This window comes from Calypte anna, chromosome 19 (genome assembly GCF_003957555.1).
Source record: "Calypte anna isolate BGI_N300 chromosome 19, bCalAnn1_v1.p, whole genome shotgun sequence".
In the NCBI taxonomy this organism is placed as follows: domain Eukaryota; kingdom Metazoa; phylum Chordata; class Aves; order Apodiformes; family Trochilidae; genus Calypte; species Calypte anna.
Window position 1 is genome coordinate 8,483,304 of NC_044264.1, and position 21,692 is coordinate 8,504,995.

A 21,692-nucleotide genomic window follows, 5' to 3' on the forward strand; every position below is an offset into this window, starting at 1 on the left:
TGGTTTCTGTGCATTTCAGATGGAAAACTTTTCATTGGTTTTCTTAAAACCCAGGGGTAAGGAGGGACCATGAGAATGGAATTGTCTGGGACACTGTCTAGCTAAATCCCAGAGACTTAAGTTATGTGGTGTGATATTAACATTTTTGTAAGTATTAAGGCACAAGAGTTTTGGATCGAGTTGAATAAGGTGAAAATGTTCATTTTTCAAAGTTTCAAAGTCTGTTGTGTTCCTCTTCATCTCAGTGAGTGCTGCAATTCATGAACTTCTTTCCTTTGCACTTCATAGATTCCAAACCCTCTGTTTGACCTGGCTGGGATAACATGTGGACACTTTCTGGTTCCCTTCTGGACCTTCTTTGGTGCAACCTTGATTGGGAAAGCAGTAATTAAAATGCACATCCAGGCAAGTAGATTCTACACCTCCCTCAGGGCTCTGGGGTGAAGCCTTGGGTATTTTAATTTTTTTTTTTTAGACCATTTCATTGTGTTACTTGGTAGTGAATTCTGGAGTCTCCCTTCCTGACCTGAAGTAATGGAAATTAATTTAGTGCAAAGGATGTACAATAAAGGATCTGCTGGGCTCAATGCTTAAGCAACTGAATAATTTATAGCTACAAACTAATGAGCTTGCTGCCTACACCACTCAGGAAATTGGTGGTTAGCCAAGTTATTTACCTACGGTTTTTACCAGACTGAAAGGACTTCATACTCATAATGAACTTGCCTTTTTGGGAAGTTTTAATTTCAAAGAGCACTGCAACTGCCCTTCACTGCTTCAGCAGCACTTTTAAATGTTCCCTTTTATCTCACTTGAGTGTCTAAAGCAAACTCCCCTCCTTTCAGGCCCTGCAGTCTGAGGGCATGGCTGGGTGGATTCTCCAACAAATTCAACAATTGTTGTTGCCCTAAGTCTGTGTGATTTTGAAAGAGCCTGATTTCAGAGCATGCTCAGTTTTCCTTGCTAACTCAGAACCTTACCTGAATTCTCATCAGAATCTCCAGTTGCTTTCTAAAAATGTTTGAGTCCTGCTTTTAAAATGTGTCCCCGTTTTGTCCAGGGCAAGATGATTCCCTGATGGCTCCTCACTGCGGGCAGCTCCTCACTCAGTGCAGTGCCATGTGCTGCATGGCTCTCTTTGGGGTGATTAGAACCATTTGGCTGAGGTTTTGGGTTTTTTAAGCACATCCATAGGGCTGGTGCAGTGCTTGGAAATCTTTTGTCACTGCATTAAAATAGCAGAAGTTACCAGGATAAAGGGACTTGCCCAGTGCCCTGCTTAAATCTTTCTTTTTGAACAGAAGATTTCAATCTTCAACCCTTTTCCCTTCCCATTTTTTTTTAATTACTTATTTTGTAAATGGTTGTTTCACTTTGAACAGTCCTTAAACAAAAAATAATGTTTTTTCTTTTACTGTGACAGCACAACTTCTTCTCCTCACTTATTTTTTTGTATTACCCAAACACAAAACTTAATGTGCTCGAGGTGACCCTGCTTTAGTGGAAGAGTTGGACTAGATGATCTCTAGAGGTCATTCCAACTCTGATAATTCTGTGATTCTGTAATATTCCTGCTTTTAAGTCTGTGTACTTTTTAGAATTTGCTTTGGCAAAATAGAAAAGTTTAAAAGTATTAATGTAATATTCCTTTTATTATTTTATTTGCCTTGTTTAGCTAAGAGAATGTTTGCCCTGTCATTTCTAGTGCTCCACACTCAGATCAGAAATATAAGTGAAAAAGTATTTCCCAGTGTCATGTACAGTCAGTAAATCATCTTATTTTGTAATGTGTTTAGCTCTTAGAATTCTCTTTTCTGTGATGCTTGCTTCCAAGCATGCTCTTGTGCAATAGCCTTGATTTTGTTGTGTATCTTACTGCAATCTGGAATTTGGGAAATGTGAGAGTCATGGAAAAGGCTTCTAATGAAATCTTTCTCAAGACAGGAAGCCAGTGACTCTGGTGCAGTGGCCATCCTGGAGTGGCTTTTAACTGACCCTTTCCTCCTGACCACAGAAATGATTCTCTGTAGTTCTGGGCATACCCCTGATGGCAGCCTGCTGAATGCAGTGCTCCTCAGATGAAGTTGCAGATGACTTAAGGAGTCTGTGAGAACAGTTTGTGTCTCTGGACACATCCACTCACAGCATTGCTCACCCTTTGCTAACAAACAAGCTGCTAAATATGACCAAAAGTGGAATTAGCAAAGGCTGCTTTAAGAAGATTTTCACTTGAGTTAGAAGGGTGAAATGATGGATATTGGGATTTTCTGGTTGTGTTAGAGAATTTTAATTGAGATTTCTCTGTCCAAACAGAGTAATCAGAGCACTAGAGCCAGTGACAATCTCAGGTTTTTGTGCAGACACCCAGTGGCTCTCACTGTGCTCTTCACTGAGTATTTTTTATGTTTGTCTGAAGCACACGAGCTAGGGGACTAAAATATATATTATTTCTCACTTCTGGGATTTGAAATACATGTGTTTGTGTTAGGGGATGTGAATTTTTCTGCACGGTGATGACTTTTTTTCCATTAAAACATTGTTGATGGAGTAAAGTGACCTTGAGCTTCTGGGAATTGAAGTTTGGGGAGGATGTGAATGGTTGGTAACACAGGCTAGAAAAACATTGCAAGAAATTAAATCCATGAAGAAATAAAATGTTAAACTAAACAGCTTTTCCTTCTCCTGCCTCTTTTTGAAGGGAGTATTGGAAAAGAGAAATCTTAAAAGAAAAGAGAAGGGAAAAACTATGTGTAGAGTTGTCTGGTTGGAAAGGAACCTAAGTTGTCCTACCCCATTGTCTCTGCTTCCCTTTCCATCAGATGTTTCTCTAACTGATGTTTTCCTTCCTACAGAAACTTTTTGTTATTATCACATTCAGCAAACATATAGTGGAGCAGATGGTGTCCCTCATTGGGTGAGTAACTCTTTACCACAGCAATACCTGTGGAAAAATACTGGGGGAGTCAAATTGTGCTGAAAATTGTGCTTTGCTTCAAAGAGCAAGTTTGGGCCAACACATCATTTAGGTTTTATTTACAACTTCGTTCCTCACCTCAAATGCTTCAAGTACTTCAAGAAATGTAATAGCTCCAGAGGTCAGATGGCCCAAATGTACAGTGCCAAGGGTTAACTCTCACCCAGAAATGGGAGATTGCTCTTCAAATTAGAGATCCTACCCTTGAAACTGCAAATTGACAGCTTTTTAATGGGCTTTCTTCAGTGTTGTAGCCTGAGCTAATGACAAAGAATGAAGGAAGTGTGGTGATTTATGGAGTATCCCAGGATGGCAATAAATATGCAGTTAAAATATTGAATCTCTCATAAGATGTCAGCATGAGAAATCCTGTCCAGAATTAATAACATCTCCATTCTATTAAACTTGGGTTTTCATAGGAGAAATCACAGTTTTCATAAACTGTTCCCATTTTGAGATTGTCTTTTTAATTTTTTAGACTGAAATCTTTAGTAATTGATTACTGTTTTTTAATTTAAAATTCAGTTTAAAACAAGAAAACTAAGCAAAGCCACAGCTAGTAGCAGTTAGGGGGGGGAAAAAACAAGGAATTAAAACAACATAGTTACATATTGCCTCAGTGGGTCTGAATTAAAATCAGGCACTGATGATGAAATGCAAGATTTTTGCCTCACATCTACCTGTTCAGTCATGAAATTCTGTGTAATTTAAAATCCATTGTTTCTCTTCACATTCCCTGCCTGGAAATCCAGCACGTAACATCCCAGCTGTGCACAAGTTTCATAAGCTGCTTGAATGCAAACAAAGCATGCAACTTAATTCATTTAAATACAGGAAACTTGATCAACTCATATGGATTTCATAAAAAATTAATTGTTCAAAGGAACCATTGTCTTCTGGGGGGGAAGCTGCTGCCTCTTTTCAGTACATGATCAGATTAATGTCAGGGATGGAGAATTGAAGATTTAAATGTGAGTTTCTGACATTTAAATAGAAAGACTTAATGCTTGGGGGATAGGGTTTGGTTGGGGTTTTTTGTTTGGTTTGTATTATTTTAAATTAGATACTTTATATGGATCCATAAATAAATTCTAAGGTGTTTCTGCTTTTCCAAGGGCTTTGTTATCTGGGTTAAATTAATTGACACTTTGCCACTCAAGCTGTAATAATTATTTTCACATATAACCCAAAAAGCCTTGTTTCTCAAGAACAATTTCAGGGGAGGAATGGCTGGAAAGAATTCCTTTGGAAATAAAACCTGAAGCAGTAATGCTATACAAAGAAGAAGCAGTGTCAGAAGAAACATTCTAGGGCATTGCACTAATGAAACAAATCCTGATTTTATTGCTTCCTGATCTTCTCATTTGGTGTCTGGTTTGTAACAGATTTCAAAATTAATTTTTTGCTTTGAACATTGTTTAAAATTAAAAAAAAAAAGAAAAAAGAGAGGAACGTGCCTGCATTTAACCATCCTTTGTTAGCTTTTCTTAGCATCAATCACACTTGACAATTCACTGCTCACTTTTGATCTGCAGTGCCACTAGGTCAAGTATCTTTTCAAAGATTTCCTGCAGATCTTTGAGCCAAAACTAGTACTTTTTTCCTACTTCATCTGTCTTGGAGATAATTTTGCATCAGATTACTTCGAATGCCTTCACAAGACCTCTGCTGGATTCAGATTTTATTAGATGGTTGATGTCAGACTTAAAAAATGTCCTCGGGAGACAGTAAGATTTTTGGAATGTCCCTGTATCCTTGACTTTTCTCAAGCTGTCTGCTAGCATTACCTCATCAATTTCTTTTAGAGTGGAGTATAAAACATGTTTAACAATAGCTTGCATTAAACCCCTTCTTATTAAATTAAAATATAGTTCTGGTTAATGGTCCCTAGCTTTATTTTAATCAAATTCTACCTGATACAATGACTTTTTTTTTTTTGCCTGGGAGATTGCTCTTACAGGATAGGAAGTGTCTGAGCACAATACTTTAAAGTAATGAGCCATATTAATATACAGGATAACTAAATTCTAGACAAAAGATTAAAAAGATAAAAGTCTGAGAATGTTTGATTTTATAAGCCAAAGAGAATTCCTGGATAATGAGATGAGTCTCAGTCCAAAAGCAGAACTGATTCACCTGCAGCCCATAGCTCAGCTGTTGTTTACTCCTGTTCCTGGATGCTGCTGGCATCACACCCCAGCCAGGCTTCTTTAATGTCATTTAGGGTGATTTGATTTTACAATTTTGTCTAGGTCTCCATAACCAAAGGGTCATAAAACACTTCTGATTTTAATTCAGTAAAGATAAGGAAAAGAAAACGTGGCAGGGAATTAAGACACTGATAACCCCCAAATTTGAAGGCATTGGTGGTAGTTAGTTAAAAAAAAAATTAGTTAAGAAGAATGGGTGGTGGCAGCAGCCAGGGACAGCTGGAAGGGACAAAGGGACATGGGTTGATTCTAAAAACCTGAAGGTAGCACCAGTCTTGAAATCAAAGCTGGAGAGGATTAGAAAGATACTGGAGCTCACATGGTGCTGGTAATTATTTACCAGTTCTACCAGTTCATAGTTTAGTTGTATTGTTCCTCTCTAAAGTGCTGGAAGAGGATGTTTTTTCCCAGGTCGTGTTACCTTCACAAGCTTTTGTGAGGAAAGATGCTGTGGAAGGGTTTTTCTTGTCTTCTGCCACTTGAAGAAGAATTTAACTCACTGATCTCCCATCTAAAATAGTTGGATGTTGGTTTTAGGCCAAACCTAGCCCATTTCAAATGTTTAATTATCTTGTGTGTTGTGGGTTTTCTTTTGGCTCTTAAATCTTTCCATTTATTTCTTTTTTTTACCTACAGCTGCAGGATTGTTTATGAAGTCACACTGAGCATATTGCTTTTAAGCACGATCATGTTTGCTTTGAAGTGGCAGTTTCAAATGAGGATTAAGAATTCCCAGAAAACTACTAAAGGAATAGTTCTCAAAGCACCCAGCATCCACAAAACTCTCTGCCATCAATTCTGGGTGAATGTTCAGAGAGAATAAAAAAATAAATTGAGTTTTGTTTTAGTTCAGCAAGTTTTGTTCCTATCTAGTGAATATGGAGCTAATAAATTTAGAACTTCAATAGAATGGTAAAAATTCATGGTTTATGTAGCATTAGACAGCTCAGGAGCATCTGAACTTCAGTGGCAAGTGCAATGCTGCATTTTGCTAAGATGGTGGCCCTGGGGTATCACCTGAGGACTTCTCAGTGGTCATGCCTCCCCTTTGAGTAACTCTCCCAGCCTCTGTAATCAGGACCTTGCTGATTTTAAGAGAAGTAGGGACTAATCTGTTCAATTAATGACCTGAGTCAGTAATTTCAAGTTTAAATAGCCAGTGAAAGGCATGTAAAAAAAAATATATATATGCACAGTCCCTTGGGTTTTTAGAATTTGTTAACGTGATGTTCTGTGGGTGAGGTGTGATTCAACAAACTCTCCCCATCTCCCCCAAAATATCACTGCTTCTGAAAGGTTTCTTAACCTGGTGGTTTCTGTGGACCAGATTTTCTTGCTCACCAGCTCTGCAGGCCAGTCTGGATGACTGCATGTCAGAAAGGAAAAAAACAGCTTTTTGGTAACAAGTTCTGGAAGCCTGGACAGAGGAGTTTGCTGCTTATTTACTGTGCCATAATTCTTTGCTTCACAACTTCATCTCAGTTGATTCCTGTGAGGGCTGTGATGTTCCTGTCTCAAAGAAAGTACAAATGAACTCATGGTAACTGATGTAACTGGAAAGTTTGCTTAAAGATTGTATATCTTTTTTCAAAACTAATTTACAATATAGGTTTGGCTGTTTCTTTAGAAAATAAGTCAAGAAGTTACAGTGATAGAAAGAGCTGCACCAGAAATGGGTGGTCCTGGGGATGGCAAGAGCCCACATTCTGTTGAACCGGTGTCTTCATCAAGGGGTATTTTGAAAAATAGGTTCCAAATAAGAGTTAAAATAAAACCTGTGTAGTGGAACTCAACTGAAAATAACCTGAAGTGGCTGAGAACATGGTTAAGTGAGCAGTGATTCAACATCTCCTGAAAAATGCTTCTGGAAGGTTATACCAATGCACCTGACACTTCTTGGTACAATAAATCAACATCTCTCCTCCCCCAGGTATTTCAGAAACCTCTGGGACTGTGCCCTCACAATACACCCCGTGCACAATAGATCAGCTCTGCATAAAAAAGGCTTTAGTGGCTCCAAAGGGACACAGATGTGGATGAAATCTGAGTAGGTTTGGTGTTGAAAACCTTCCTCTGGATTATGACAGAATTATAAAAGTTTATTTGCCAAAAGGCTTGTAGGATTTAACTGAACAAGCAAGCTGATTTTTGCCTAAATTGTGTAGAAAACCACATCTTTGTAGGGAAATTTCTGTTTGTATTTTAAAGAGCAGAGTTAAGAACCAGCAGTTTGGAGATGTTGCAATTCCTATTTTTGAAAGTGTTGATTTTAACATAACAGAATGTCCCAAGAAAAATGTTTTGCAGACACCTTGGTTAACGTGGGGATTGAGCACAGCTCCAGGTATAGATGATGTCAAGCATGGAACAATTTTAGCTTAAAAATCTTCAAATAAGTTTTTTTTCTTCTTCTTGTAAAGCAAGTCAATCTGCCAAGTAACCTTTTAAGCCCCCCAGAATGGTTCTGTTGATCACGAACCAGATTTATTTTCTGCAGTTGTAGAACTTCACCAACATTCTGAGGCTGAAGTGGTGGTGACAGAAGCTGAAGGCTGTGGTTGCTCCCTGGGTCCAGGTTTGGATCCAGGCTCCAGGTTTGGTGCAGCATCATCCATCAGGGCTGAGTCAGGCAGGAGGTCCACTGAGTCACTGCAGGGTCCTGGCAGTGGGGGAGCCTCAGGGAAGTGGATGGTTTAAATACTGTGAGAATCTTTATCAGCACAGGAAATGACAGCTCATTAAAATACTAACCGTTGAGCCTGTTTAGATCACTGTCTGGAAAAAAATTAACCATTGAAGGGTCAGATAACATGCAGGAAGAAAGGTGCTCTGGTGAGACAGTAAGCAAATTAATCAGCTTTGCTAACTGTACAGTGGCATCAAAATGTTTCCACTGAATCTGCTTTTCAGTGCTTTATAAACTGACTCTCAACGAAATGGATACTGTGGAGCAAACTGGAGCAAAACTCTCAGTGTCTTTTGAGGCAGGGATGGCTAAAATAACCAAATGTTACCTCTTACTAAATTTGCATTTGAGCTGCAGGATGGATTTTTTTTCTCTTGTGTTCCTACAGGGGAATGGAGAAATGTGAATCCAGCCCAGAGAAGCTCCGTGTGGGAGTGGGGGGTGGGTGTGATGATTTCATGGAGTTTTGCAGAACTGTTTGGAAGGCAAAAGCCTTCACTTTGGCCCCCTGGCCGAGCTGTCAATAGTTACTCTGATTAAAATAAATTATTTTTTAAAGAGCTGGAGGTACTGGGAGGGCAGACTCCATGCCAGCACACTCTCTCCTTCATTGTCACATTCTTCCCTGCCACTTAACTCCCTTTTCTGTAGCAGGATCTGATCTCTGGCCTTGGGCCAGGCTGGCTCCAGGACCAGGGGGAGATCTTGGATGTGTGCAGGCTTTGTGCTGACACACAGGGAGCTTTTCCTCTTAGTTGGGCTTTCTGTTGTTTGAGATTTCTTTTGCTTTTGTCTTCACTTTGAATTGTGGTGGTGGCATTTCCTAAAAGGATGTTTTTCTGTAGCTGGATTAGCCCAAAGAGCTGAATCTGAGCAAAATGTATATGATGCTGTTTGTCCCTGGACCCCGAGAGGGTCGGGGTGAGGACAGAGCGTGCGTGCCAGGGAGTGACAAAATCAATCCCTGTGTTAACAGTTAAACGGTTTTTCCAAATTAACAGCTGAGGATATTAGAGAGCTCATCCATAGCATGGGCTGTGACTCAATATTGCATCACCTTTCCAAGCAGGGCTTCGGTGGGGCTCAGCCTTGGGAGCCTCCTTGCCTTGTCTGCACCCTCTCTCCCGTTGCTGTGGGTCTCATTTCCCTCCAGGTGATTATTGCCATGATCAAATGGAATTCCAGGGTTTTTAACTTCCAGTGCTTAATGGTTCTTGGTCATTGCAACTGTGGGGACTGAGCTGCTGAATAGGTTTGAAGATCCAGCACTGAATGCCACTGAGGTTCCCTCTTATGTTTTTACTTTTCATCAGAATAAATGGAGTTTAAGAACTGCTTAGAGGTAATCAGCTGCTTAATCACTGGCTGTTAGAGGACCCTTACAAACGAGAAGCTTTCATTAGCAGTCAAATCCCTGCTGTATTCATGTTCCTAAAATGTGAGTCTACAAGCCCGGCTTCGGGGGTGTGTTAAGTACTTGCTAATTCTAACATTTATCTCTGGAAAAACAGGCAAATACACACGTGTGTTTTCATGAGATGGGAACTTTCTATAGAGAGCTGCCCTTCAGCATTGAGCACAGCTTGGAATTATCTGAGTGCTTGCAGCCTCTAAAAGCACAGGCTATGAAATGTCAGTAACTCAAGAGGAACTTACTCTATTAAAGATCTTGTAAGGTGAAAAATACACCTCTGAAAAATGCAGAAAGTGTTTTTAGATCTCTTAGAGAAGTGTTTTTAATATCAGTAAACATGGAGTTGACTTTGAGTAGTAAAGAACTTCCTACTTGAGCTGGCAGAGAGAAATTACTTTTAAATTCTCTTTTGGTTTGGTGCTTTATCCCGTGTGCATTTGAGAAAACTCCTACCCCTAGTTCCAGAGATTCACTTAGCAAGGTAACTTCCCTAAAAATCTCCCTCCTATTTCATGCCTGGTTCAAATACTGACAGTTATTCTTTGGGAAGCAAATGAACAAATTGTCCATTGTATTTGAATCAACACAGCTTTGCTGTAACTGGAATAGAAGTTTCAGGAGTCTCTGTACATTGCTGGTGTCATTTTTAAACTTACCCTACAACAGTTTTGCTCTTCAGATAGCTGTGAAGCTCTGTTTTATTTGTAGGGCAAAAAACAATATAATTTTTCATTTGGATAGGAATTGTGGCTCTTAATTGAAAAAATCATAAAGCTGTATCTCTAATTATACCAAGTAACTTCTGACAACAAGCTACAACAGTGTTCTTTTCAGTGAAGCAAAAATCTTAATGAGTGTTTATACTGTAGTGTTACATGCAAGTAAAGTTTTTCAGTAAAATGTTATGATTTTAACAAATTTAGGCTGTACCAGGGGCTAGTACCAATTTTTGGAAGTCTCTTTTCAGTTCCAGTTCCTTGGGAAATGTTCAGTTTTAGCAGAGAATCAGAATGAACTAAAACAAAAATTGGATTTTTCTGTTAACTGCTTCTAAAATTTCACCTGAATCAAAATTTCTTCAGAGGTTTTTCCCCCCTTTCAAAATAAACCCGAAGCATTTTTTTTTTTTTTTCTGAATCTTATGGTCAAACTGTATTTAGTCTCTTTGTTTGTCAAGGAAATTGTTTTGATAGGAGACACACACACAAGGACCAGCACCTCTCCTCCTAGCAGTGCCTCCTTGTTGCTGATTAACTGCAGAATTCATTAATAATGATAGGAAGGGTGAAATGTATTTTATTGCTGACAGCCAACTTCTGGTGAATTACTTTTGGTTTTGGTTTGTTTTTCTTTGGCTGGTTGGGTTTTTTTTAAATTTAAATCCTTAAGCAGCTCAGCAAGACCTAAGTTTTAAGCCTTTAAGAAGGGGCAGCAGGCTGTGTGTTTGGGGTTTTTCTGTGTGTTTTGTTTTGGCAGATAGAGACTACAAAGCCTCATGAGCTGAGCTCTCTTGTGCCCTCAGGTCCTTTTATTTTCTTATCTTTTCATATTCTTTACTTGAAAGACAATGGGCTTGATTCTCAAAGGAAAATGCAAGGATTTGGGATTCTTCTGCAAACAGGGTTATCTCCCAACATCTGCCCTTGTTAAAAGGGATGTGTGAGGAGCCTGTGGTTTGCATCCAGACTCCTGGAACTGCAGCAGCTTTTGAAAGTGGAGCTTAAATTCACTGCTCAGTGTACCTGTGTCTGCTGGGAGTTTAATCCTTGAAAATTTAGACTGAAGTTTTCCCCCTCCTCCTATTGTAAGAACAGGGCTGGTGAGTTGGACTTCACCCGGGAGGCTCCACTCGTTTGTTTGTACTTAAATGAAAATAAAATTGATTTGTAAGATTTCTAGATCTAGTATGATATCTACACCTCAGATATTAGATGGCAAAAAGAAAAAAAAAAAACACCAGAAACAGACAAAAGAAAAAATTCTTTTTAGTAAAAAGAAAAATTTAAATGTGGTGTTGATGCACCAGGATCTTTTCAAGGCTCTGAACTTGGTTTCCATGTCTCAGTTCTGTTTAATGTTAGTTAGTTGGGCACTGACTTAGTTCAGTTTTCATAAAATAAAATAAATGGAGGCATTTGACCACCATTCTGTTAATCATTCATCTCTCATCATTTAAATATTCTTCATTTCATAATCTTACAGAAGTTTATAAGTAAACTGTTACCTCTCGGTGGCTTTCCCGGGCTTCCAAGTGTCATCTGAAAAAGAAAAGAAACCTGAAATTGTAACTCCTTTTAAACACCACGACTGGCTACTGATCAGAGAGTCAGCAGGAGAATTATTACCACAAATAAAGTCATCTTCGAAGGAGGGATGGTTCTGAAAACACTGGAAATATTTGTAAAAGTTGACAGACTCGTTTCAAGTGTGTAATAGATGTGCTTTAATCTCTGGTTTGGGTTTTTTGGGTTTTTTTCCCCTGAAGTTTTACCAGCCCAGGCACAGAATTTACTCACCCATTTGTATCATCGTGATGGTGAATCATGAGGGAAGCAATTTTTTTTCTTGTAAATATGTTAAAAAAAAAATCACTTGCCCCCGGCTATCGAAGGGAATAGATTTAGCAGAGGAGTCAGCTACTTTGTGTCTTTGATCTGTGCATTTTCATGAATTCTTAAGCTTAGAAAGCTGCTATTTTTTTTAACTGGAAAAAGGGAATATAATTCATTTCAAATGAGGAGACTGAGGAAATTAATTCTAGAGATGATCACTTTCTGAAGCTGTCTCTGTGTACACTGGTGTTTTACTAAACCCTCCCTGAAGCAGTAGTGCTTCAGCAGTGTTTGAATCAAAGAAAAAAAACCTAAAAACATTGAAATTCAGGTGACTTTTTTAATGCAGAATACCATATTGATGTCTTTTAAAAACTATATTAATCCAAATCTCCATTCTCTGAAGTGAAAATGGCATTTGTCAGTGATGGGAACGCCCTGAGTTAGGTGTTGGTGTATTTATGTGGCTCAGACTTCGGGAGCCTTTGGGTCGTGTGTGTGTTTTCCTGTTGCTAGTGGCAATTTCTTCCATAGAGTATTTAAATTTGGTTTATTTGTTTGTTTGTTTATCCCCAAGCGTTCTGACAATCACTAAAGCTCTCTGGACCTCCTGCTAAGTAGCAGCGTGCTGTGTAGATTTAAAGTAAAATTGAGGGCAACCAGGCTGGTGAAGGGATCCAGCACAGATCCTGTGAGGAAGGGCTGAGGGAGCCGGGGGTGTTGAGGCTGGAGAAGAGGAGGCTCAGGGGAGACCTCACCACTCTCTACAACTCCCTGAAAGGAGGTTGGAGCCAGGGGGGGGTTGGGCTCTCTTCCCAGGCAACTCTCAGCAAGACAAGAGGGCAGGGTCTCAAGTTGTGCCAGGGGAGGTTTAGGTTGGAGATGAGAAAGAATTTCTTTCTGGAGAGGGTGATCAGGCATTGGAATGGGCTGCCCAGGGAAGTAGTGGATTCTCCGTGTCTGGAGATCTTTCCAAAGAGCCTGGATGTGGCACTGAGTGCCATGGTTCAGGGGTTGGACTCGATGATCTCTGAGGTCTCTTTCAACCCAGCCAATTCTATGATTCTATGATCTGGGTTACAGCCCGGGGGTGCTGTAGAAGGGAAGTCTGGAGGATGCTGTGGGTCTGACCACCTTCCCACCATGGCAGAGGGAGAGGGTTCCTCCTCCCAACCCGTGTCCGGGATCTTTCCTCTAAGAACAAGGTGTTCGGTACCGGCTGGGAGGTTTTGTGCAAGTCAGCTGCCATAAACCGTGGCGTGATTCAGAAGAGGGTTCATAGTTCCTTCTTTGTTCCTTTGTTAATGAGTGACTCGGGGGAGGTGCCTGCAGAATTCGCTAACGCATTCTTGTGGGGTAAGGATGACGCAGAGATTGTCCTAATAAGGACTTAGTTTGAGAAAGGGGCCGTCTCCTCCGAGGAGATAGGGGCAAGTCATAGGGCGAGCAGTTTCTTTTTTAACGGAGGGATGACACAAGCACAAGTCATTTCCTTATTAATCGGTTCAAACCAGTTCTTACAGGAACTGCTGGTGATAAATGGGGGACTTCTCCCAAGTCATTCATTTGGGTCTCGGCAGTGTCCCGGTGCTCAGCTCCCCGCCTGCAAGGAAATGCTCGGGCTCGCAGCTTCTCTCTCAGTTCCAGCAGTGCCTCCTCACTGCCGGCTGCTCAAAGAGGATTTTTTTTTCCTTTGCTTTGCTTTTGAAGCGCTTTCGGAGGATGTGGGGAGACGTGTCCCTTTTAGAAGCACCAGATTAAAAAAGCTGAAATCCACTTTATTTGGTGGTTAGCTGCTTTCCCAAGTAGCAATGCCCTTCTGGGCTGTAGCTGAGGCTGAACTTGGTTCTGTTTGGGTCAAAGTGGTAAGTTTTTAAATTTTTAAAATGTTTTTTTCTTTTTTTTTTTGTGTGTTTTTTTTTTCCTCTCCTATTTTGTCTTGTCCTCTGGGATGAACTTTGCATCAGTGCTATTCCAAGTATAGGTCCTTCTCTTCAGAAGCCATTTCAAGAATATTTAGAAGCTCAGAGGATAAAACTTCACCACAAAGCTGACAGTGGAGTGCCACAGGTAAGGACCTCGCTGCCTCCCCCGGGATCTTTTTTCTTTCTCCTTTTTCCCCTTCCCTCGCTGTCTTTTGGCTTCTTTGTCAGCTGTATCGATGTAACTCTTGTATTCAGAGACTTGTAGTGGCTTAGTCAAAAATAGCTCATTAGACAAAATAGCTCAGAGACAAAATAGCTCATTTTAAAGCAACCTAAGCATTAAAAATAATGTTTGTAATTCTATTTAACTGGATTTAAATATTTTGTGTAATAAAGACAATGAAGTCAGAGCAGTGGCACAGCTTGCCTCTGTATGGGTGCCTATTTTGAAAGAAATGTGAGCAGAAAAAGGTTGCATTTACATGTGAAGTGGTAACAAACTGTGCAGCATCAATAGTTCAGTAGGATCTGGGGCTTAATGGCCACTAAGAAACAAAATCATCAAGCCCTTAAGTGTTGGAAAGGAGAATAAAAATGCGGTACAAAGGGGAAGGAGTGGCCTTTCATACAAGGTGAAAAACACTCTGAATTTTTAGTGGAATTTTAGAGGATTTAGTGAATTTTAGAGGAACTTTGACATGAAATTCCTTAGGGTACAAAGGCATTTTTTTAGATAAAATGCATTTCTCTAACTCGCATTTCACATGGAATAACTGGAGCTCTAAGTGTTCCTTAGCCCATTTCTTACAAAAAAAAAAAAAAAAAAGAAACTGAATTAGGGAGGGTCAGGCTGGAATAGTGAAATATGCATATTCCTTCCTGCACACTGCAGTCATTTCTGTGCAGTGCATTGCTGCCCTCCTTTGACAAAAAAATACAACTTAAAAGTAGTCATGGAAAACGCTGGAACTGCCAACCCAGGTCCTGACAGTAACTCCCAGTGACACCAGGAGAGCTGGGCACTAATTGGGAGACAGAGGGAAAAACCCCACAGTGTTAAGGAGTGACCTTACTGTTTTCTTTGCAATGAACACGACAGGGAATGACAGTCAGGGGCTGCTAATCCTGAGCTCTCTGAACTGTTAACGAGGATGAAATAATATTAGGAGCAATAAAGCACTTCACTAGAACACTAATAATGATCCAGGATCCAGCAGCTGCCCCGTGGTGTGGTTGGCAAGGCCTCCTGCATTGTCTTTCAAGGGACTAAAGTCAGCTTTACAGAGGGACCTGCAGGAACCCTGTCAGCTTCCACTTGGTTCCTGTTTTTGAGGAATTCCATAATTTAAAAAGAAATGGTCAGGCTCTTCCCTTTCACCTAGAAAAAGGAGATTTCTCCATGGTCCACTAATGTTAATTTTCCTCCTGTTTTGTCTCTTCAGGGGGAAAGCTGGCTATCCTGGATATTTGAAAAATTGGTTATTCTCATGGTTTGTTATTTTATCTTATCTATAATCAACTCCATGGCCCAAAGCTACGCCAAACGACTGCAACAGAAGATGTACTCTGAAGAAAAAACCAAATAAGCTTGGGGAAAAAAACCCTCGGAATGGGTTTGAGCAGACAGGAAAAATGACACATCTTTCTATATGTTTAAAAATCAGCATTATTCAAAATGGGGAAAAAACTTTTTAACATCAATTTTCAACTTTAAAAAGTTTTTATTTCATGTTGAAAGTAATTTGGATGTTAGAGCAGATGTTTCATTGACAAACTCATAAATGTTAAGGTAAGGTATGAATGCTTTACGTGTCTGATTGTATGGGCTGGACAATGGGATGTTAAAAGGAGTTTAACACAAATGTTGCCCACCCAAATTACTTTCAAAACTGATGATTTAATACTCTCCATTTCCTGATTTAACTTCAGACTGACCTAAGGATAATTTTTTATTTTGAAGGGTGGCTCTTTTTGCTTTTTTCCATAACTTTCAAGACCATCAAAATGTATATAAATGAACACAGATTGGATACAAACTCTTGCATGTCCCTCATGGTAAGGCAATTCCATCTGAATTCTCCAGTGTCCCATTGCATTGCACGTGCTCCTGGTTGGACAAGCCACCCCTTTAAACTTTATGATGTTAGCAGAGATGATTTGATGTCAAAATGCTGAAGATGACATTTTTTATTATGTATATTTAGAATGGAGTTAAGATAAAACTTTATAAAGCCATCTTTGATCATTCCAGAATTTCTTGTGTCAGTCTTTTTAAGCAGTCTGGTTTCCTCCCCACTTTTGGATGCTGAGTTTTCTTAGTTCCTTTATTAAGCCTTAATCCCACGAGCTGCATGCTTTACTCATCCTTCCTGCACAAATGGTGCTGAGCCCTTTGTTCTTTTTTTTTTTTTTTCTTAAGAACTGACTTAGCAGCAGGAAGCAGGGAGCTCTTTGCTCAGTTGGAGTGTGGCTGACTGGTTAAATCAGCCCAGTGGTATCAGCTGCCATCAGCTCTTCTCACATGTTTGTCACTGACCACAGCACTGTGGGCAGGGAAGGGGGGGAAGAGTAAAGATTCCAGCTGAAAACAGATTTGATGTTAAACCCAGCAACGAAGCAATGTTCAGAGAACATTAACCTCAGGCTTTTCAAGTCAGGTATTTTTAGACCAGTCATAAATCAGTGTGTGTTCCAGTTCTACCCTGCATGAACGGAGCCAATATTAAAATGGATCTTTTCCCTCTTTATAAGTAGGTATCTGTTCCACTGTTGCTGTTATCTGTATCCCTCCTCTAATCACTTTCTGAACGATTTTTTATTTTTATCCAAGGGGTAAGTAACAAGAATGAAGCTGACTTTCAATGAGTGTTATCAAGAGGTGAGCTGTGAGCACAAAGCAGGTTGAACTTTGGCGTAGGGCAGGTTTATCCCTGCGTGAGGGGAGGGCAGATCCTGCAGGTGGGTGTGAGAAATATCTGTATTTTGTTGAGTCCTGCCTGAATGTCCTCTTGTGTTGTTGCCAACTGTCGTGACATCTCCATGGCTGTACCATCCTGTCGGATAGCTTATCAGACTGATGTTGACTGTTGGATCTCATGGCAACAACAGTCGGTAGGCTGTCTGACATTTTGGTATCGTTCATCTGACCGTTCCCTCATCCATCTCCAACTGTTTCTCATTGAACATCAGTAGCATATCAATGTTTGGTCAAGTTTAGATGGAAATGAGCTCAGAAGCCCTGCAGTGCAGCCCTCTGCACAAGGAACATCTTTTAAAAGTTTCATCTCGGTTGTGTGTGAGGTCCGCAGGGTTTCTCCTGTATGCTTCATCTGGGACTTTAAACAATGTTGCTGAGTGAGTGGAGTCTGAACAGAAACTTCCCTCAACAGAGCTGCTGAGTAGAGGAAATCTCAAAACCTACAAGTCAAGTCCTGAGTGCTGGGAGGGAGTGCAAGACAAAAGCACAAAGACCACTTGTTTGTGCCTCCTGCTTTTCAGAAGATTCAGTATTCCTTAAATCTTGGCCTAGCAGCTTTTTTTTTTTCACTTTTTGGCCTAAATGTTGCCTTTAAAATAACGTAGCAAAGAGTTTGTTCAAATACAATCCAGAATCAGAAAATCAGAGCTGTTTGACACTTCACTTCTTGCAGTCTTACTAAAACTTTATTTTTGCACTCTGGAAGAGATCATATAAGCAGCTCGTGGCTGTTTGTTTCATTTTTCTTCAGGACATTTGGATTGCTGACACTTGGCTCCTTCTCCCAGTTTTAGTGGCAGCTTTTTCCCACTGATCTGCCACTCACCTTGGGGACAACTGGTATTCCCAGCACAAAGTTCCAGTAGTGTCTTCAGGCTTTCTGTGTGAGTAAATTAAATTCATGCCACAGAGCCCCACTGTGTGCTGTCAGATTGGAATGAGGAGACAAGCAAGTAACAATAAAGTAAAAAGAAATTTAAAAACACCTTTTCCTAGAGCCTGAGCTAATAAACTTCTGTTTCTAAATGCTTTAGTGGTGTCCTCAGAGTTCTGCCTCCTTGCCTACTGAAAAATCAGACAAATTGAAAGCTTTCTCCCACTTACCTCACTCTGTGTTTACATACATGTAGTGCAAAAACTCTCCTCTTGTTCTGAACCTGTGTTTGTGTGTGTCCACCCCAACAAGCTGTGCTGTTATTTTGAAGCTTTCTGACATTATTTAAAGAAAGGACTGGTTATTCTACTCCCTTCTACCCGTTTGGCTGCTGGGAGATAACAGGACTTGGTAAAAGGTAAAACATAATAGAACTGAAAGGTATGCAAACCTAATGAGAGTGGCAAATGAATAGTTTTATGATGGTTTCAATAAACAAACAACTGTTTCCCGGTGTTTATTTCAGCTCGATTGTTTCCATCTCTGTATCTTGAGCTTGGTTGTTACACTGTTAAATTTGTTGTCCCAAGTCTTCTACAGTGAGAGTGAATCCAGAAGATAAAAGCAGCAGTTGCGTTTTGTGGCTTCAGAGAAGGACCCAGAGCCTGTTCTGTTTCATCTGAAAACATGTTTTTTGCTCCCTTAATCCCAAGTTTCCTTTTGTTGAAGTTTTCAGTTGCACAGAGGAAGCAGTCAGTCAGTCAGCTAGCTTAAAATGCATTAGAGAAAAATCCAGAGTGAGTGCTGCTGTTTGCTGCAAGAGAAATCTTAGCAGGAATCACTGTAGTTTTAAGTTGATTCTTCTTGCAGTTTAGACACTGAATAAAGTATCTTTTTTTTTTTTTTCCTTGGAATTACTGAGTTGTGTCGCTGTAAGCAAAGCTAAAAAGGTCACAGTGGTCTCTGCCAGGCCCAGCCAAGAGGCCTGCACAGGCTGTCAGGTCACATCATCCACTTCCACACTTCCCTCAGCTCCATCAAAGCCATCAGGAAACCTCCTGCTCCCTCTCTCTGCTTGTAGTTTCTTACTCCATCCCAGTGTCACACTGTGTCTCTTGTTCAAGCACCCAGCTGCCTGTTCAGGCTAAGAAATACTTGTCATTAATACTTAAAGATGGCTTAATGCTGATCCAGAGAGTCCTTCCCTGCTGTGCTTTTGGGGTTTATTATTTAATTTGTTAGAATCAGCCTCCCTCTCACTGCAGGCAGTGCTAATTGCAAGCACAAATGCTGTGGATGTTTCCCTGATTGCCAAGCACAAATGTAAATATTAGTGAGCAAAATTGATTGCAGGTGTAAAAGTAAATGGTGATTGGGTGTGTTCCTTGGGGGTAAAACTAAATGACTTTTCTTGGGAGCATATGATAAAAAAATACTTTGTAATCAGCAATTAAAAGGTTGAGTGTAATTATAGAAGATGAAGTAATTGAAATTGCTCTTCTAAGATTTAAAATTCAGTTTGGGTTTGTTTCTTTTTTTATCTGTAAATTTGGGTTTTATTATTTCTTTGGAGGAGAAGAAAAAAACACTTTAAGTACTTTGCCCAGCCTTCTCCAGACTGCAGACCTGAGTGGAGTGTGGAAGAGGGAGAGCAATAGCCAGGGAGGGCTCCTTCCTGCTGGGCCAGGTGAGGGTTTAATTGCTGGAGCCTCCTCAGGAAGCAGGAGTGAAGCAATCCCTGTGAAACACCCTGCTGAAGCCTTCACAACTAGAATGAGGGTAAATATTTGCATGTGCTCTTACAAACTCATTTTTAAAAGGATTATACTGAAAAATTCTTTGAGCCTGCTGGGGCTTTCCTAATTCCTAGTTGAGGGCATGCAATGCTGGCATTTATTTCTCTACCTGTTTCCCTTGCTTGTTGATGCACCCCCTCAGCTTTCATGGAAGGCAGCAAACCAGTGTTTTGGTAGTGGTGTGAGCTGGGGAGGCTGTAACCAAACTGGGTTTGTTGTTAAAAGAGTAAAAGGAGCTGAAATACAGAAACTGCTATCAAAATATCCAAGAGGTCTGGCAGGGTGCCTGTCAGGTAAGAACAAATGGGAAGAGCCCAGCAATCTGCAGTGGCCTTCTTGGTATGTGTCAGGATTTCAGGAAAATGGTATTTTGGTGGAAAAAAAAAAAAAAAAAAGGTATTGCTCTGTGCTGAATTTCAAGTGAAGAGACTGCTGAGCTGTGTCACTTGTGGTAAAACAAATGTGAACTTATTAAGTGGGCCAAGGTTTGTTTCAGTTTGTCTTTTATTGTGCTAGAGGGTTTTTTATTATTATTGTTCACTCGTGGTATGATTGGAAGAGCACTGACAACAGAAGCATTAAACCAAAGGTCATTTTTCTTTAAACCTCATTTGAGGAGCTGTTCAGATACAGATAAGGAAGTGTGCTGCATCTTCCGTGTTTTAAGGGAGTTACTCCCAGTTTAATTGTTCTGCAGGTTTCTCAAGAAACTTAAATGAGTTGCCCAGGCAGCTGGTAATAAGGAAACTGGCTGCTATTTCCTGATGAAAGGCAAGAGATAGGACTTGTCAGCTCAGTGTATTGTTCCCTGCTCTGCCCTGTGAGGCCACACCCTTCTCCAGTCCCCTCAGAAGTTGCTTTTTCTGACCTTGTAAAAAGTGTGAGTTTGGGGTCTTTTCTCTGGCCACTGCTGTTCTCTTCCTGCTTGAGGGGAAGCCTGTGAGAGGGGCTGTTTAATACATGGTATTTAAGGCATGATCCACCAGTTTTGGCTTTTTGGGTTTGTTGTGATTTTATGCCAACCTCCCAGCTCTAGCTCTGCCTCCTCATGAGAGATGGTTGGAACTTCCTGTTTCCTTGTGCCTCACAGTTAGGGTGTTGTTGAGGTGTTTTTTGCTCTCTGGAGTGTTGCACCCAGCTCACAGCTCCCTCTGCTCCAGACAAATTCTGTGAATTACACTGAAGTGGTTGTTACCCTGATTTTATGTCAGGTTGTGAGCACTGTTATGATTTATGACATCAATCTGTATGAAGTCCCCTTTTACCTTGCTTGGGTGCCACTGATCTGTGTGACACTCCTAAGCTCTAAAGCCTTTTCACTGGGTGGTGGCATCAATTCTCAGCCAGAGCTCTGAGCTACCTCAGCACAGACACCACCAGTGCCCTGTGTGCACCCGAGCAGGTTAAACTCTGCCTCCAGCCATTAGACAAAGAAGTGTTCAGATATTAGATGCATTTCCCAAAGTTTGTTCTATCTGCTTGCACTGACCTTCTGGTACCTCTGTTTTCCTTCCATATAGTCAGGTAAGAAACTGGCAGTTCTCTGGCAGGAGCTGCTGCTAACTAAAGCACATAAATACTCTGAGGATCACACTTACATGTAGAAACCATGTGAGTTTTGAAGGACTCAGTGTGTCTTTCCCAAGACTCTCTTTTTCTTAGGTTCTTCCCAGTTGAAAAGCCTTGAAAAAGCAGGTTTATGTGCTCAGCATTTCTCTCCTGTCTCTGAAACTGGACCTGCATAAAGAGAAAGTACACATTTAGATCTGCAACACCCTACAAATGTAGCCATGTTCACAAAATTCCTCTGCTCTGTTCCTTGTTTGCTGCAGCTGTTTTCCTGAGTGCTGTAGTATGTAGGATATTTTCATAACAGGTTCTTTTGCTCTGATTTCTTGATTTTTAAGTCTCACCTCAGTCCAGCTGACCTCTCATGACATACAGTCACATGCATTCATGTGTTGTGCAAGATTCTAGGTGGGGAGCAGTGAGGAAGAGAGAGAAACTGTTTAGATGCCTGAAACTGGTATTTAGTGAAGCTTCAAGTCATGGATGCAAAAATAAAATTGCAAAGCACTTATTTCTGCTAGATTTGTGCTAATGCAATTGGTGATTTTATTTGTGTCCTCCCTTAGCTTCTACATAAACCTGTCTCACACACTTCTGCATGTGCACAACCACCAAGTGGCAAATCAAACTGCAGGATTTCACAGAATCACAGAATCCTAGGGGTTGGAAGGGACCTCGAAAGATCATCTATTTGTGCATCAACTAAAATTGCCAG

At 40.5% G+C, this 21,692-nt stretch overlaps 1 protein-coding gene across 2 annotated transcripts in view; it reads left to right on the forward strand.

Moving 5' to 3' along the window:
- VMP1 (vacuole membrane protein 1) overlaps window positions 1–17,715 on the forward strand; it is a 65,630-nt gene extending 47,915 nt beyond the window's left edge. Inside the window, exons 9-12 of one of the 2 annotated variants that reach the window (XM_030462284.1) lie at window positions 289–405; window positions 2,853–2,914; window positions 13,804–13,906; window positions 15,204–17,715. In XM_030462284.1, the coding sequence (XP_030318144.1) occupies window positions 289–405; window positions 2,853–2,914; window positions 13,804–13,906; window positions 15,204–15,347 (426 nt within the window). In that variant the 3' untranslated portion in view covers window positions 15,348–17,715. The remainder of the gene's footprint in view (window positions 1–288; window positions 406–2,852; window positions 2,915–13,803; window positions 13,907–15,203) is intronic. The other variant, XM_030462285.1, reaches the window with a different exon arrangement.
- Window positions 17,716–21,692: the final 3,977 nt, after the last annotated feature.